The 17800-nt window shown below is 39.2% G+C and overlaps 1 protein-coding gene across 1 annotated transcript in view; it reads right to left on the bottom strand.

The window, feature by feature from the left end:
- Nucleotides 1-17800, bottom strand: part of CTNND2 (catenin delta 2) — an 867924-nt gene that overhangs the window by 57321 nt on the left and 792803 nt on the right. The window contains exon 11 of the mRNA XM_084621097.1: nt 2771-2981. Coding sequence (XP_084477223.1) covers nt 2771-2981 — 211 coding nt within the window. The remainder of the gene's footprint in view (nt 1-2770; nt 2982-17800) is intronic.

Here is a 17800-nt window from a genome sequence, read left to right as displayed (position 1 = left end):
GATTAGAGCAGATAGTCCTTGTACTACTGTGATTGTGTCCTACCCCTGTGCAGGAAGCATGGGATGAGAGGAAAAGGGAAGGACCTTCATGTCCTCTTCTTCAGTTGTGGACCCACAAAGGAGCCAGGTGCACTCTGGCTCCATATTTGGAGGACCACATGCTGCATACAATGTAAGATGCATTAATATTTAAGTTCTGTATTGAAGTACACTGACTATGGCAAAAATTCCCCATCAGTCCAGTATAGTGCAATTTTGTGGGTTCCAGTTCTTTGAAGAGCATCTGGATGAAGGGAATAGAATAGTGTAACAGATGACAAATTGAAATCTATCCATTAAAATCTCTATAAATCCTATTATAGGTAGTGTTGTTTTAGTTGTGTTGGCCCCAGGATATTGAAGAGACAAGGTGGATGAGATATCTTTTATTGGACCAAGTACTGTCTCCAGACCTGAAGAAAAGCTCTGTGTAAGTCTGAAAGCTTGTCTCTCTCACCAGCAGAAGTTGGTCCAATAAAATATATTACCTCATCTACCATGTCTCTATAAATTCTATTGTAACAACTTTTAGGGTTAAAGAGTTTTTGACTTGCCTTCTCATGAAACAGAGTTTTTGATCCACTGGATTAAAGCTTTAGTGACTTCTGTTGGAAGCAGACACAGTGCATATTGATTTTTTTAATATGACGGTGATTATACTAGAAGCAACAATAAATGGTTCTTCTGAGGCTAGTAACAGTTGGTCTTGTTAACAGATTTCATACTTTATAATTTAACACAATGTTGCATTCTGTTAAACTGTGCAACTTCACTAATTTAAGTAACAGGTTGGCAAGATAGTCTTTCTACAATTATTATTTGAAATAATGGAACCTCCATGAAAAAAATGAAAAAGATAGAAGGAATGGGAAAAAAGTCTCATGTCTCTGAAAGATGAGTATAAACTCCTGTTTTAGGTGAGGAGCTGGTATCATGTGCTGATAGATTTTCTTGTTCTACCACTACAAAATCAATAAAAATAATCATATCTAGCTCTTATACAATGCTTTTCATCAGTAGGTCTAAAAACACTTTATAGAGGGCACTGCAATTATTATTTGGGCATTCTGAAAACATATATTAGCAGACATGTCCTAGACTATTAGAAATATATGGCTTTCAAAAGGTTAGGTTCACTGGATTTGCAGTTAGGGGTTATATTTGGCTCACCATATGCTGTAAGGCTGACATTTTCAAGACCCTAACAGGAGACCCAAATCCCATTTAAATCAATGGGAGTTGGGTGGCTAATTCTCTTAGGCTCTTTTGAAAACTCCAGCCCCAATGTCACTAGATAATAATGATCTCTGTTGGAGGAGTATACAGGTGGACAAATACACAGTTTCTGTAGATTTTCTTAAGTTTTATTAATGTAGAAGGATAAACTTGGAGTCAAATTCCCCGGTGGTGTCAGTGGGCACATTCTACTGAAGAAAAATGGAGATGCACCTGCTTATGCCAGCAGTTAATTTGATCTAGTAACAACAATTAATTTGGTTTAATATGTAATTTATTTATAATCAAAATTGTAATATGTTTTATTCTTAAGGTGAGTCAGCAGTACAAGGGCAGTTCCCACAACTGGAATCACCACAATTGGTAATGCTGCTACTCTTCTCAATTCCTGACAGAGTTATAATAATGAAAGTGTACTGGGTGAGAAGCATGAAAGGAGAGAGAATAATAATAGAAGAAAAGGGAATAAGATTGAATTGTGTCAGCTATGCATTAATTGCCTAGCCCAGCACACTGCTCCAGTACCAGGTTGAGTGGGTGGATTCCTCTTTCAGGCTGAAGATTGGCTGTGAGGAGCCACATTAGAGCCACGAGGCTGCAGCTGCCTCTGTGCTGATAACATATCCCCCTTCTGAAAGAAGGATCTATGCATTAGAGTGAAATCTTCCATTTTTCAAACTGACATGGTCCCACAGAAGGCAAAGCAACCATACCTCTGGAAGTTTGATGTATATTGTTTGTAACCAAGCTATTCTAGGCAACCACTCCCAGCAAAAGGAGAGAATCCAATGATCGCTTTGTCAACAGTGTGCACTGACTCAGAAAAAAAAAGATGCATTCATAGCTGTTGCTAAGAGCATCATAGTTAGGTGTGAGTCTTCTCCTACATGTATCGGTGCCATTTAATGTAGCAGACAGAAGGCCTGATACTTCTTAACAAACTAGGGAGTGGGAACAGGGGTGAGGAAGTGGAAAGAGCTGTGGCCCCATCCCCCACTTGCCAGCCAAAATAACTGTTGTATGGTGGGGAGTAAGCTGCAGCATGCACAGTGGTGAAGTTACTTACTTCTGGCATTCCCAAAGCAAGTGGGAGTAGGAGAAGAATAGTACTTTTGTGAGGCATAAATCCTTTCACAGTGTCCTCCTGGTTATTCCCATGGCACATCGCCCATTACACAGGGGCCTAATGTCTCAGGCTATCGCCTGATGGTGATAAAATGTTTCATGCCAGTCATTATTATAAATAATTATTATTCATGATGCTGCACATTGCCAGTGAAAGCAGGCCAAAAAATGAGCCCTGGCAGGGACTTTGATACTGGGTTACTTGTTTCCTGTCTCCCTTCCAACATCTGACACGGTTACTAACACAAGTGATTTATGATTAAACTTAATAATGAAGCTAATGATTTCACCAGACAAGACAAACCTATTTAGTACTAATTACACCTATTAAAGATGTTACAAAAGGTGTGAGGTGATTTGCAAAACATACTTGTCTCCTTTACTCTTGGAAATGCCAACCAGCTTCTCAATGCCTCCTGCATCCCGTAAGGCCTTGGCATTCTCCATGTTTTTAGTGATGACTTCATGCAGAGTGCAGCAAATGGCAGTAACAGTGTCATCCGACATGGCCTTGCTTGCTGAGCTGTTGCTGTTGTTACCTCCTGGAAGTCGGTGGACCAGGTCCCGCATGGCATACTTGCCTTTTTGGAAAGAAAATGAAGGGAGATTGTTGAGGAACTTTAAAGGAAGAATGATGGGGGAGATTCAGGGAAAATACACAAGGCAGTGTTAGTGCCATTTTCATAATTTCAGGTCTATAATTTGCTGTCAGTATCATCTTGTCATTAGCCGTATTTATACAAACATATGTTTAAGCAGCATTTTGCCCATTAGGACCTCTACTAATAGTCCCTGGTAATATCAGTGAGAGCTTCAGGGTGTGAGTTATATCCTGTCTTTGTGCAAAGGAGACAGGTACAGTAAAGCTAAGTACGTATGAAAGTGTAAATCAAAGATTTGAGAGCCCAGCAGAAGCTGGCCAGACCATATCTTCCTTACCCCATTATAGCAACACCATTTAAGTGAGCCCAAGGCAAACTGGCTGGGATGATGCATCACTACTAATAAAATCATCACTGTATAGCAGTTGATAGGGATAGTATAAAGGTACTGAAGCCATCCAAATTGGCGTTCTTTGTGAATGAGTAGCAGGCTTCACTATACATTAACTGGGTGTAATGATGTTATTGTACTTTATAATATGCTTTAAAAAGCTATTGTTATTTCTATGTAGTTTGAGTTGTATGAATATTAGTGCTTCGGAGGTGAGGTTTCTCTGCACTGTGTTGCAGTCTGATCTAGCAAAGGATTATCTTACTCAACATTTATAACTTAAATCTTCTATCAAACTGAGCAGTGCATTTTTGTAGAGGAGTTTGTATGTTAGACACAAGGAAGACATAGTCATTGTGATTCTCCATTATAATTTTTTTCTTATTTAAATACATATAGAAATCTTTTAAAAGTTGCTTGTATGAATGTAGTGAGTGGGAAAGATACCACGCCAGCAGTCCTGGAGAAGGACATTTTACATCTAACTACTGGACAAGTACAACACAGGCAGCAGAACTTCCCCACACTGCCACATCAAACCGCCTTAGCCCTGTTCTGGAGGGATCACTAGTGTGGGTGCAAGTTTAATATAGCCGCTCGTCTAAGATGAAGACAGGCTGAACAGTGAAGAGACTAGGGCCCACATACAACTCTCAGTGAAGTCAGTGAACACATTCCCATCAACTTCAGTGGCGCTGGATCAGGATCTTGGGTGAAATAATCAGCTCAACACCATCACTCACTCTCAAGATGGGAATGACCTGATTGTCAGGACAAGTAACTGGAAGTAATCCATATTACTTTCTGGCCTGAAATGTAATGAGAGATCTTCTCAATCAGATATTACAAGCCCTGATAAGATGGCATATAGTAAGTGCTTGTTAAAAAGCTTACTCCTGAAGTTACAAACAAAACTCTTGGTGTCTGAATCTGAAAGGCAAAAGAAGCAGAAGACTAGCCCTTTTGAGTGTCCTTATGTCAGATTTTCCATCATAAATTGTTATTTTTTTACAATGCTATCTGCAATGGTGAATATCTATCCAATCATTTGGAACAATGCATTAATAATACAATACACACCAAAATGCATGTACTGTCACAGTAAAATCATTGTATACCAAATTAATTTTGTGACAATGTCAGATCCAGAAACTGACACAACAAAGTTCCTTGTAATGGAAGCATAACACACTAAAATGTGTGCAATTGTTTTATTATCAATGTGTTGCAATTTAGAATTTAACATTTGACTTCAAATGTTTTTGTTTCTAATATTTCATCATTGTAATACGCATTATATTTTTCATTTAAATGTCAGATGCAGTACATAAGTGGTCATATGAATTCTGTGCAATTCTTTTTCCCATATATTCCTATAATAGTATCTGCCAAAGAAAAGCCATATAGAGGCAAATATTAATATGTAGTTCTAGCCAGTAATAAGTGTTTCAATAACAAAAACATTTATTAATTCATTTATGCCTTTTAACACAAGCCAATTAATAGTTGCATATCTGCTATAGTCACTTGAATATTACAGTCATAGAATATGGTAGATCATGCTTGCCTGTCAAAGTAGATTTGTAAAAGGCTGTTTATTTATGCCATTTGTTTCAGTCGTCACTCCTCTAATACTACCATTGATCAGGATCATAGAATCACAAAAATGGATGAATTAGATTAGGTAGAGGTTCTCTCTCTTCCTTTCCCTGTACCAACCACCCAGGGCATGACAAAGCTCCTTTTTTTACCTATAGCAACTGCTCAACCTAAACAAGAGAGGGATATTTATGCTCCCCTTTCTTTCAGATCATGGATTTCAGCTCCTTTTTGGCACTGTGTGTTAAAGCTGCCCTCTCTTTGGCAGCTAGTGACCACAGTCCTTAATTCTGAGTATGAAAATATACCGTGACTGCTCCTGAGCAAGTTTTTCTATGGAATTGGCCAGGAATACAAGGATCACTGCACCACAAGAGAACATAAATGTATGTATATATAGGTTTCGTTGGATGCCTGCATATCAGAATGGTACCATGGTTACGCAGCAGAAAACAAATATAAATACAATCAAGTTGATACTACGACTTATAATTAATCATGAACATTTCAGATATGAGACTGGATCCAGAACAATATCCAGTTCACTAGTTAGCAGTTCTGGTACTTCTATTCTGCACATAGTTGATAAAATAAGCAAGAGAGGTTCAAATCAGTATCAGACATACAGAATCGATCAGTGAGCGGAAAATTACAGAACTGGGAGGTGAGGAACAGTATAGAGTTATACATCAGATGTGGTACAGCATCCCTGCCTTCTGACTGGCTGAGATAGTTCATTTTCAGTATAATTATGCATAATTCAGGAAATATTTAATTCACGTCCAACTCTTGAGTTTGCGTGGCTTCATAGCACAATGATACCATGGATCAAATTCAGCCCTTGAATATGTGTATGCAGTTTCCATCAGCATCAATGGGAATTGCATGCATTTTAATGTAGAATTTGGCTCTGTTTCATTTCACTTTTTAAATAAGGCTATTTCAGTCAGCTATATGAATAAAATAATTTTTACATGCTAGTTGGACAGGCCAAACCTGGTTTAAATATTAAAGAATTGATTCATTTTGTAAAGTAACATTATTTTGAACCAGCAACTCACGTCGGAAGAACAACAGTCCAGATTTCGTAAAACAGAAAATTATTGAATTCCTCGTTTGAGAGGTCCTAGTGTTAACAAGCATGGCTGTTACAAGTCATACTGTAACACAATGTTCCCTACATTTTTATTGTTCAGATAATTTATTAGCTATTTTAAAAGAAGATACGGGAGAAGAACAAATATATCTATGTATAAAAATTACTAGTGTGAATTAATCCAAATTAATTAATTTAGATCACATGAGCTGGTTGTGAAAAAACTGTAATGAAGAGGCAACAATCCTGTACATGTCTCTGAGATACAAAATGGGTCAGGGAACACCTCTCATCTACAATAACCAGCTTACATTTATATTACATTTGTATCTCCACGGCTTCTAAAGTGCTTTACAAACAAAATGGTTTTGCACCGAATCTCTCCCCAACACTACTGCAATATTAAGACTTCAATATTAAGACAGTAAAAAAGGAGGTAAATTATATTATGCAAAAGTGAAGCTCCTTATTGCCACAGTCACTGGATTGCGATGCACACATTTAGTGTTTTCTATTTTTGTTTTTCTTGTTAATGAATATGTTACTATGGTTTATAGACTGAATTCTCCTTCAGTTACACCAGTTTTACCTCCAATGACTTCAATTATGCTACTGATGATTTACAGTGATGTAAGTGAGAGGAGAATCAGATTCTTTATCACTGGATATATTTTTAATTCTGCTTTTATTTACACTGACACAAATCTCAAATAATGCCACTGATGCTTATGATGTTACTCCAGATTTACACTGTAATAAATGACAGCAAATTTTGATCCTTAACTTTTGCAGTTCTTGACTTTTGAATTTTAATTGTGGAACATTTGCACTGACATTTTTTTTTCCAATATTGTGAGTCTTTCCTGAAAGCAGATAGAAATGTATCATGAAACACCTGACTTCAGGTGTCAGCAATGTTTTATCTAGCACTACCAGCAGGAAGACTGGGGAAGTGGCAGATACAATATGTAACTCTGGGGAAGTCTCACTGAGCTTAAGCAGGGCGAGGAGAAGAGGGCACTGAGGATATGATCATTTGTGTGAGAAAGATACTAAAAATAAATATCATTGTTAATTCCAGCAGGGTTTGTACAGAACCACTTTGATCTACAAATAAATTGATTTTTTTCTAACATTAAATGTTGTAAGACCCACAACTGATTTGATACATTTTAAGAGGATTTACATAATTTGATTGAATATGGCAGTCAGCATGACAACAAAAAAACCCTTTTTTATTTGCCAAAGTTTATTCATAAAGGAAAAGAGGGAGAAATTAAATAGACATAACTTTGGGGCAGAATCATAACAAAGCAGCTGTTTCTAGGGCAGGATTTTCCTGGCACTACAAATTATGAAGTTACTCTTCCAAGGTAAGATTTCCATCACCAAAGTGATTTCATTTTATGTCTAAGGTAGGTTCAGTCTAGCATTTGTACAATGCAGTTCTGTCTTTGCAATAATAAAACTTGCTGTATTTTCCAGTAAAAGTTACAAAAAGACAGCTACATTCCAGATTAGGATTTACAGTACTTTCCAAGACAGGGTCTCTCTAATGCTTTAGCCTTCTGCCTTCTCTAAATCAGGATTCCCCCCCCCCAAAGGTGACACTAATTTATAGTTATCCTGAGACAGAACTTGCCTTCAGAGTAAAATAATACTGCAGAGAAAATCTATTCCTCCAGTAGATTTAATATGAAGAAAATGATCACAAATTAGCTTTTACCTACGGAAATATTGCCCTACAGCTTCCAAGAGACAATTTCTCTGCTGTTATAACTCCACTGACCTTAATTTGGTCCAGAGCTACTTGTTTGTGAGGCATGGAAGACCCATCTCTGAAAAATGACCCTGCCACAATGGTATTGCTATCAAATGTCAGTGGTGGGATTCCTGCTTTGGGGCAACAAGGAGGGCAAAATTAACTCACTGAAAATATCGGAGTCCTCAAAGAGATATCTATTTTACTCTAGGTATAAGGCTAAGTAATTAGAAAACTACGAATCCTGCCTAGGAGGTAGATCTTACTCTGATGGAAGCAATATATTAGCATTATGTCTCTCAAAGCTATGCGGGCATCCTTGTCCTGCAGGGAGATAATAATATTGGTGGCAAAGCTGCTTCGGTATATTATTGCGATGCTAAAAGAAAATCCTACCCTGGAGCCAGTATATATTCTGGTATTAGAAATATGTGAATTTTTCCCTCTAGGCTGCTTCTACCTCTTGGTCCTACACTGGGGATATTTGTATGTATTTCTCATTATCCCTGCCAGTAAGATCATTCCACAGCAACATTTCACAGCCTGCCTGGGAAGAATACTGTTGGGAGAGTTTTTATTATTATTTTTAATAATAATTTAGGAAATATGCTAAAACAATCTATTTAATTCAAAGAAGTGACTTTTGATCTCAAATGTCAGCATAATAAACGGATGGTCTCGTAAACTGTAATTTTTACCCTCACAGTTTTTCCATTATAGTATAATTGTCACAGAATTACCACAGAAAACATTTGGTAAGTAGGTCATTATATTTAATTTCTGTTTCTGGATATTATTTTTATTTATTATTTGTATCGCTATAGTGGTGCCAATCAGGCCTTCATTGTGCTAGGTACTGTAGACACATGCAAAAACAGACCCTATTCCCAAGAGTTAACAATCTCAACATACAATGAGAGAAAACAGTTGGATGCAACAAACTGATCAGGGAGGAAAAGGAAACAGGGAAATGATTATGTTTAGTGTAGCAAACAGCAGTCTCTGTTCACAAACTGCTTAGCTAATATTTTGTAGGCATCACAGCAGAGGTGAGTCCCGTGTGATTTAAAAGAGAATAATAGTGGCTTTGCAAATTTTTTTAAGGACATCTTCACATGCAAAGAGGGCACTATGGAAGTAAGCACCAAACATTTCTAAAGGAAAACTGAATTTATAGGTGAGATCATTTGGCAGAGCAGATCTTAAAGGAAGAATGCAAAATGTAGTATGCCATATAGATTAATGAATGGACTTAAGGGGGCAAGACTGTATTTCTCAAAGGACGAATGAAAAAGGCTGCAGTAATGAAGAAGGGCACGTATGCGTGAATTTTAATAGTTAATGGTGAATGGCTTTTAATAGTTGATAACTATATTATATTATAAGGCTAAATTATTAACATGCCTTTTCAAACTTAATGACAATTTAACAATGGTTTTGGTCTCTCAGTTATAATAAAGGGTAGTGTAGATGGCTTGTGTCTAGGCAGCATCATGACTGACTTTCATTTTGTTAATTGCAAACCTGCACCAAGCCCCTTAAAGATATTATAAGAAAGTGTAAAAGCATTACCAGCATGTCTCTAGCTGCTCATTAAAAGAAATGTAGCTGACTATAAAACCATTTCTAATTCACATAGTATATTGTCCTTGCATATGCTATAAGTATCTTGTGCACAAATATTTGTTTGATCCCTAGCATCTTAGAGCACATGCAAATTAAACACACTTCTCTATCCAACATTAGCAAAATACAGCATTACAGTTGTCCCTGACAAAGTAATGAGCACAGTTTAATAATTTCCCAGAGAGATTGTTTAAGTGAATCCATTCAAACTGAGTGATGGGTGAACTTCAGAAAGGTCAGTCACTCAGTTTGGTTTGAGTAAGTTCCCCAAAGTTTGTGGGTCAGAATCAATGATGTGCCCTGGCTGCTTCATTCCAGCTGAACCTGCCAATTAAAATGGCTTTGCAGTTGCTTTGAGCCAGGAGTACTGCAGAATATGGCTCTGCTGTATGTTTATCTGAAGCTTATTTGAAACTTTTTGAACTAAGGAGGTTAATGGGAAGACAGAAAGACAGACACAAGCTTTTTGCACTTAAAAAACAGAAGCGCCATCTTTAATGTGTCAGAAATTTATGAGACTCAATAAAGAGCCAGGGAGAGGTCTGGGTTTCTCTTTTTCCCTCAGAAGTTAGATGAGCAGGATCACTTGCCTTTAAAGATGCTTTTCCAGCACTTACTTCTGATGGCAATCAGAAAGGGTTTCAAGATATGAGAATGGTATTCAGCATGATCCATAGGAGAGAAGGAACAATGCTTTCACTGATACTATTGTACATTATGTACCATTCACTGATTTGTACCTTTTGATCATAATAAATGCAGTCGTATGTGGTACAGTCGGTAGAGCCACCTAGGGAGTACAAACAGACATCTTTGCTAGTTTCGGGAAAATGTGTCTCAAGCTTTCACAGAGTGATTAAAGTGGGTGAAAAGTTCATATCTGTGCAAGGAATATCAATTGAGAGTTGTTTGTCAGGGAATTGAGGGTATAATGGAGTAGCCAACCTACAGGCTTTTAATTTTTCTAAAAAAAGATTAAAGACACTAGTTATACAGGTGTATTGTACTGAAAGGAGATGTGGCATGAGGGCAGCATTAAGAACTGCAAAGGGAACAACCGTAACAAAGAGAACAGGGCTTAATAGGAGTTGATATGATGGGACCACGTAGAAGGGGGTCAAAGACAGATGAGCAAAAAGCATTTTAATGGTTGCACCCCAACATGCCATGTAAGGGTATCTATGTAAACAAAGACTTTGAGCAAACTGCCATTACCCTCTGATCCTACTGAGAGTTACCAAAAGAAACTACAGCATTTGCTCAAGAAACTCCCTGAAAAAGCACAAGATCAAATCCGCACAGACACACCCCTGGAACTCCGACCTGGGATATTCTATCTACTACCCAAGATTCATAAACCTGGAAATCCTGGGCGCCCCATCATCTCAGGCATTGGCACTCTGACAGCAGGATTGTCTGGCTATGTAGACTCCCTCCTCAGGCCCTACGCTACCAGCACTCCCAGCTACCTTTGAGACACCACTGACTTCCTGAGGAAACTACAATCCATCGGTGATCTTCCTGATAACACCATCCTGGCCACTATGGATGTAGAAGCCCTCTACACAAACATTCCACACAAAGATGGACTGCAAGCCGTCAGGAACAGTATCCCCGATAATGTCACGGCTAACCTGGTGGCTGAACTTTGTGACTTTGTCCTTACCCATAACTATTTTACATTTGGGGACAATGTATACCTTCAGATCAGTGGCACTGCTATGGGTACCTGCATGGCCCCACAGTATGCCAACATTTTTATGGCTGACTTAGAACAACGCTTCTCAGCTCTCGTCCCCTAACACCGCTACTTTACTTGCGCTATATTGATGACATCTTCATCATCTGGACCCATGGAAAAGAAGCCCTTGAGGAATTCCACCATGATTTCAACAATTTCCATCCCACCATTAACCTCAGCCTGGTCCAGTCCACACAAGAGATCCACTTCCTGGACACTACAGTGCTAATAAACGATGGTCACATAAACACCACCCTATACCGGAAACCTACTGACCGCTATTCCTACCTACATGCCTCCAGCTTTCACCCTGACCACACCACACGATCCATCGTCTACAGCCAAGCTCTGCGATACAACCGCATTTGCTCCAACCCCTCAGACAGAGACAAACACCTACAAGATCTCTATCAAGCATTCTTACAACTACAATACCCACCTGCGGAAGTGAAGAAACAGATTGATAGAGCCAGAAGAGTTCCCAGAAGTCACCTACTACAGGACAGGCCTAACAAAGAAAATAACAGAATGCCACTAGCCGTCACCTTCAGCCCTCAACTAAAACCCCTCCAACGCATTATTAAGGATCTACAACCTATCCTGAAGGATGACCCAACACTCTCACAAATCTTGGGAGACAGGCCACTCCTTGCCTACAGACAGCCCCCCAACCTGAAGCAAATACTCACCAGCAACCACATACCACACAACAGAACCACTAACCCAGGAACCTATCCTTGCAACAAAGCCCGTTGCCAACTGTGCCCACATATCTATTCAGGGGACACCATCACAGGGCCTAATAACATCAGCCACACTATCAGAGGCTCGTTCACCTGAACATCCACCAATGTGATATATGCCATCATGTGCCAGCAATGCCCCTCTGCCATGTACCTTGGTCAAACTGGACAGTCTCTACGTAAAAGAATAAATGGACACAAATCAGATGTCAAGAATTATAACATTCATAAACCAGTTGGAGAACACTTCAATCTCTCTGGTCACGCGATTACAGACATGAAAGTTGCTATATTACAACAAAAAAACTTCAAATCCAGACTCCAGCAAGAAACTGTTGAATTGGAATTCATTTGCAAATTGGATACAATTAACTTAGGCTTGAATAGAGACTGGGAGTGGCTAAGTCATTATGCAAGGTGACCTATTTCCCCTCGTTTTTTCCTACCCCCCCCCCGACATTCTTGTTAAACCCTGGATTTGTGCTGGAAATGGCCCACCTTGATTATCATACACATTGTAAGGAGAGTGTTCACTTTAGATAAGCTATTACCAGCAGGAGAGTGGGTTTGTGTGTGTGTGGGGTGGTGGTGAGAAAACCTGGATTTGTGCTAGAAATGGCCCAACTTGATTATCATACACATTGTAAGGAGAGTGATCACTTTAGATAAGCTATTACCAGCAGGAGAGTGGGGTGGGAGGAGGTATTTTTTCATGCTTTGTGTGTATATAAAAAGATCTTCTACACTTTCCACAGTATGCATCCAATGAAGTGAGCTGTAGCTCACAAAAGCTTATGCTCAAATAAATTGGTTAGTCTCTAAGGTACCACAAGTACTCCTTTTCTTTTTGTGAATACAGACTAACACGGCTGTTACTCTGAAACCTGCTTCCTCATAGGGTCCATAATCCTCTATATCTGCTTTACTCTGTTGCATATCTCCCCACCACCTGCCTTTTACAGCTCCCCTACTCCCAACTAAAGTCCTCCTATTCAAGTTTCCTGCCTACCTCCAGCCAATCATTCACCCTCCTCCTCACTCACCCTGTGATGTTACTCCCTTGGCCATCTCCATTAACTGACTGATGTCTGTCCTCCAACTCTCTCTCTCTCTTTCTCCCTTGCTTCTCAGCTAATGAGTTTTCATGTTCCCTTGCACTCTCCTGTTTACCTGATGTCTGCATGGACTTCCCTATAACCTGTCTCCTACTCTCTCCTCACACTTACTTGACCTATGTTCAGCCTACCTCTCAGTTGACCTGAAATCCCCTTCTTACCTCATTCACGTCTGTCCAGTCCCTCCACATCCACCTGTCTGTTAGCACGTGTACTGTGATAATCCCTAGTCCAGTACTGAATTCAAGGAGAGTTTTGCCTAAGTAAGGACTGCAGACCCTAGAACTGAAATTTCTTAAACATTTGTTTTCCTAAAATGTATTGCCCTTGTACTGCAGTATTCTCTTGCTTTGTATCTCTAACGTCCATTCTAGGAGTTTACATCATCCATTTTTAATGCCAACAGCCATAGCAGGATTGCAACGTTTAGGCTACTTATTGGTGAGTGGCTGACAGTAGCAGTCCAAAGAGCCTTCAGGGCGGGCTATCTGGGAATGGAGATGGTCTTTCCACCCCACAATGGTTGGGGGAATGGTAAATATGCTAATTCCTACCAGAGAAGGATAACCTAGCTGTCATGATCTGATGAACGCCGGTCCATGAGGAGTTCCGGTCTTTCTCAGAGCAAGAGCGGGTAGAATAACCAGCGCAGGTAGCTTGTGGCAACACAGCTGGTCTCAGTAGGCATGTGAACTTTGTTCATTCAACAAGTGCTACCAATAGAAGGAAATGGGGAGCTGCAAGGCAAACTCAGAGGTGTTCTCCTTCACAGCTATTGAGACTTCTTAACCATGGAAATATGTTGATTTCATAGGACTATTCAGTATAGTTACAGCCTTTTCTGCCATTTTGAACAAAATCATGTCATAATTTGAACGTATCCCTGATGATGCGGTCTTTCATCATGCTTTCATATAAACTAACAGCAGTATAAGCTACAAAAAGGGGTACTTTCCTGGGCCAGTGGTTGGTAGTTGTAGACCTTTGCAATGATACCTCATAATGCATATGTACCATGAATTAATGACCTATGAATGCACAAACTGCTGTGTCTCATTGCTCAAATGAGGAGTCATGTGTAAATATATTTTTGCATATGATTAAGCCCAGGCAGTTTAATGCAGCAGCATGAAACACATGATATGTAAATAATATCCATTTTATAGCTATCACTGAAATAGAGATAAAACACATAAACTGACAATTAAGATTTGCTGTTTCATTTACTCTGCTATGTTTGCATTTATAGTGTAGGCCAGTGCCAGTCCTCAAATCCTCCCAGTGGGTCAATAATGTCACTGAAGACGATGTTCAGAAAAGAAAACTTTTCTATTGTATTTTTTATTTCAAATTTCTTAGAAATAATAAAACTGTCATACAACTTTATACAATTCTTCGCCTGTTAGAGAGTTTTTAGTGTTTGCCAGACACCTGGCAACACTTCAGTTCTGTCAGTTTGTTGATGTTTGGTCTCAGTTGAAACCGTCAGGATTGCAACAATGTGGGCATCAGATAGTCTTGTTCGGTCTTTTGACTTATTTATTTTCATTGTGGAAAAACGTGACACCGCCTCCATGGCTGACTCTGCCTGGCAACTAATGATGCTGCTTCCATGGCTGACTCTGCCCAGCAACTAGTGATGGTATCTCTGTCCCTCTCCCGCAGCCAATGGGAGCTGCGGGGGGCCGTGCCTGCAGCCGACATTGCCAGTGGCCTGTCTGCCTGCGTCTCTCCTCCGCGGGCTGCAGTGGGGAGGTTCTCCGGCTGCAGATGGCCCGCGGGCCTGGACTTTGAGACCCCTGGTGTAGGCAATACACTGAATTGACTGCATCAAGACAGCTCCAGGAAATGGGAACCAAGGCACAGAGACAGAAACCCAGCTGTAGATTTTACTTTTAGTATCTCAGAGTTGGTAGATGTCTGTTATGAAGTCCTGCCATTCCTTTGGTATGATGTTAGCTAGAGAATGACACTTGAAAAAGGAAGGACCAACACCAAGGGAGTCAACTGCTCTAGACTTTGTTTAAACTAGACCTTATTGAGGTTTAATTGTGTGTGGTTTTACAGGGTTCTTTGAAAATAGTTCCCCTAATAATGAGAGAATGGGAACTCCTTTTTCCTTAACCCTGTCAGTTTAAATATATATTTTCCATTCTCCTTACAAACATGGATTGAAAAACTTAAGGGAAGGAGTTGTTAGCTAACCTTTTTATTTATGTAAATAGTGTGTATGTACATGCAATTACTTAGCTCTTTCCTGGCTCGCCAACACATTTCTTCCTTTCTTTCAAGTTGTATGGTTATCTTTCTTTGCATCTTCCTATTAGCCCAGGGTAAAAGGTTTTTGCACAGGGAAGTGATTCTTCAGTTTAATCACTGCAGGCTCAACAGTGTGTACTTTTATTTTTTGCAGGTTAAATTTTGGGAATCTTATGCATTTAATTATTTTTGTGATTAATTTATTAATATTTGTAAAGTGCTTTGATAATGAAAAGAACTATAAACGCTAAGTATTATTTTAGGGTTTTTTTTCTTTTTTTGCACCCTTTAAAACGAGATAGGAAACTGTCTGTTGAAGACAGTTCAAAAATAGACCATAATGAAGCAATAAAAATGTTATTTATTAGTGGGAGAACTGCCATAGGCTTAGAGATATATTGATTTCAGTGGGTAGGACCCATAAAGACCTAGTTTTTCTGCTACACTTTGCTTTGGAACTGTAGTCCAATAAATGCAAGATTCCGGCAGGAGAGTGGGTGTAGCTGTGTTGCTTTCCAAACAGACATCAGTTTGCATCTGATGTATTGACGGTCTGTGAAGCTGTCAGTATTTTCTTATTTGTACTTTATATTTATCCTTTTCTTCTTCATTTGTGCTTCGACATTATATAGCACACTACTACTAGTTTCAGAGTAACAGCCGTGTTAGTCTGTATTCACAAAAAGAAAAGGAGTACTTGTGGCACCTTAGAGACTAACCAATTTATTTGAGCATGAGCTTTCGTGAGCTACAGCTCACTTCATCGGATGCATCCGATGAAGTGAGCTGTAGCTCACGAAAGCTCATGCTCAAATAAATTGCTGGTCTCTAAGGTGCCACAAGTACTCCTTTTCTTTTTACTACTAGTTTATGAACTGAGTGGGTCAAATTCCGAATCTAGTGTAAGCAGTAAACACTGCTACAGTCAATGAAGTTGCACTGGCTTTCACCAGGTTTGAATTTGGCCCCATATTGTGGTCTGAGAGACTGATTATTTTGAATGCACCTGCACCCATCCAGTGTAACGTAATGATAAGAGATAAAGCAATTCTTCTGCTGTTTAGAAATATACACAAAAATGCTTCCAATCTGAAGATTAAAAAAATATCAAAATGCAAGTCTCATGATCAATTTCCTTAATAAAAACTGATTTAAAAATCACTGTGAATAGATGAAAATGAGTTAGCTGATAAAAGCAAATTCCATTACAGGAATAGTGTGTTCTAAAACCAATCCTCCTAAGAATGATAAAACTCTTAACGGCCATGTTACAGTGATCATACATTTCTTAATTAGTCACAATGGAAATTGTGCATGGAGCAGTTAGCATGATTAATCTATCTATGGTAGCAAAATAACAGTGCACAGAGTACATATCCCAGTTTTATATTGTTTTACTGTGATATATAAATTAAAATAATTTACATTTTAATATGAAGAATCCCTGGGTTAGGTTATGAGGCCCAGGGAAAACCTGAAGTAACAATTTTAAGTTTGGGAGAAGGAGAGAATAGAGAAAATAGGGACGAAAGAATAGAAGAAAAACACAAAAGAAAAAAATGTCAACTCATCTTAGTGATTTCTTATCTTTACGCATGATCTGACAATTGACAGATATTTATAAAGCAAATGTTTCTGTTCTTCCTTTTTTCTTCAACTTAGAAACCAAAAGTTAGCAAAGATTCTTAAATACACATACCCCTCTGCTCAACTGCTCTCCACTACCATGCCTGAAATAAGGGCATGGGAAGGTCAGAGTGCCATTTTACGTTTATTAGAAAAGGGGCCTCTCACACTGACAGCTTGGGAGATTGAGAGGTATGTACATATCCTCTATTCTACAGATTCATCCTCTAGTCTCTCAGCTACTTTTTAAGGTGCCTATCAATGTGGCCCCTAATCGCCATGAAGTATGGGTATTAGTACCCCACCCTGCAGAGGTTGTTGTGTGGCTTAATTCATTAATGTTTGTAAAGGGTTTTGAGATCCTTGGATGGAAAGTGGTAGGAGAAGGACAAATTATCACTACAGCTGTCCCTGTCAGCGAATCTGACCCCAACTTCAACACACTTACCCTATCCCTTATCCACTGCAGTTTGTGGGGCCTTGGGGCTGATAATTTCCAGGTACCTATGTTAAAAGGCAAATCAGTAGCTGTATCTTGAGAGGACATTGTATGGTGTTGAAATGGACACTGTGCTCCTACTGGTAGGGCAGAAAACTGTGTGATGAAGTTACGGATATTTAAATGGTTTAAATACCTGTATGGTCTATGGCCTGAGAGGATCCTCACCCTGGTGTATGAAGGGCAGCTTCCGCTCTCCTAAGTGGTTTCTCAGTTCAGTGGTGGCTGATGATGGGGGAGAACCCATGAGAGACAGACCCCAGGACCTTATATTGGAACATGGAGCTATTTATGGCAGTTCTACTGCAGTCTCCTCAGGGGACTGGAGTCCAAGAGATCAA

This window comes from Lepidochelys olivacea (assembly GCF_965140295.1).
Source record: "Lepidochelys olivacea isolate rLepOli2 genome assembly, chromosome: 2".
NCBI lineage: Eukaryota > Metazoa > Chordata > Testudines > Cheloniidae > Lepidochelys > Lepidochelys olivacea.
This window is presented reverse-complemented; position numbering and strand designations above follow the sequence as displayed.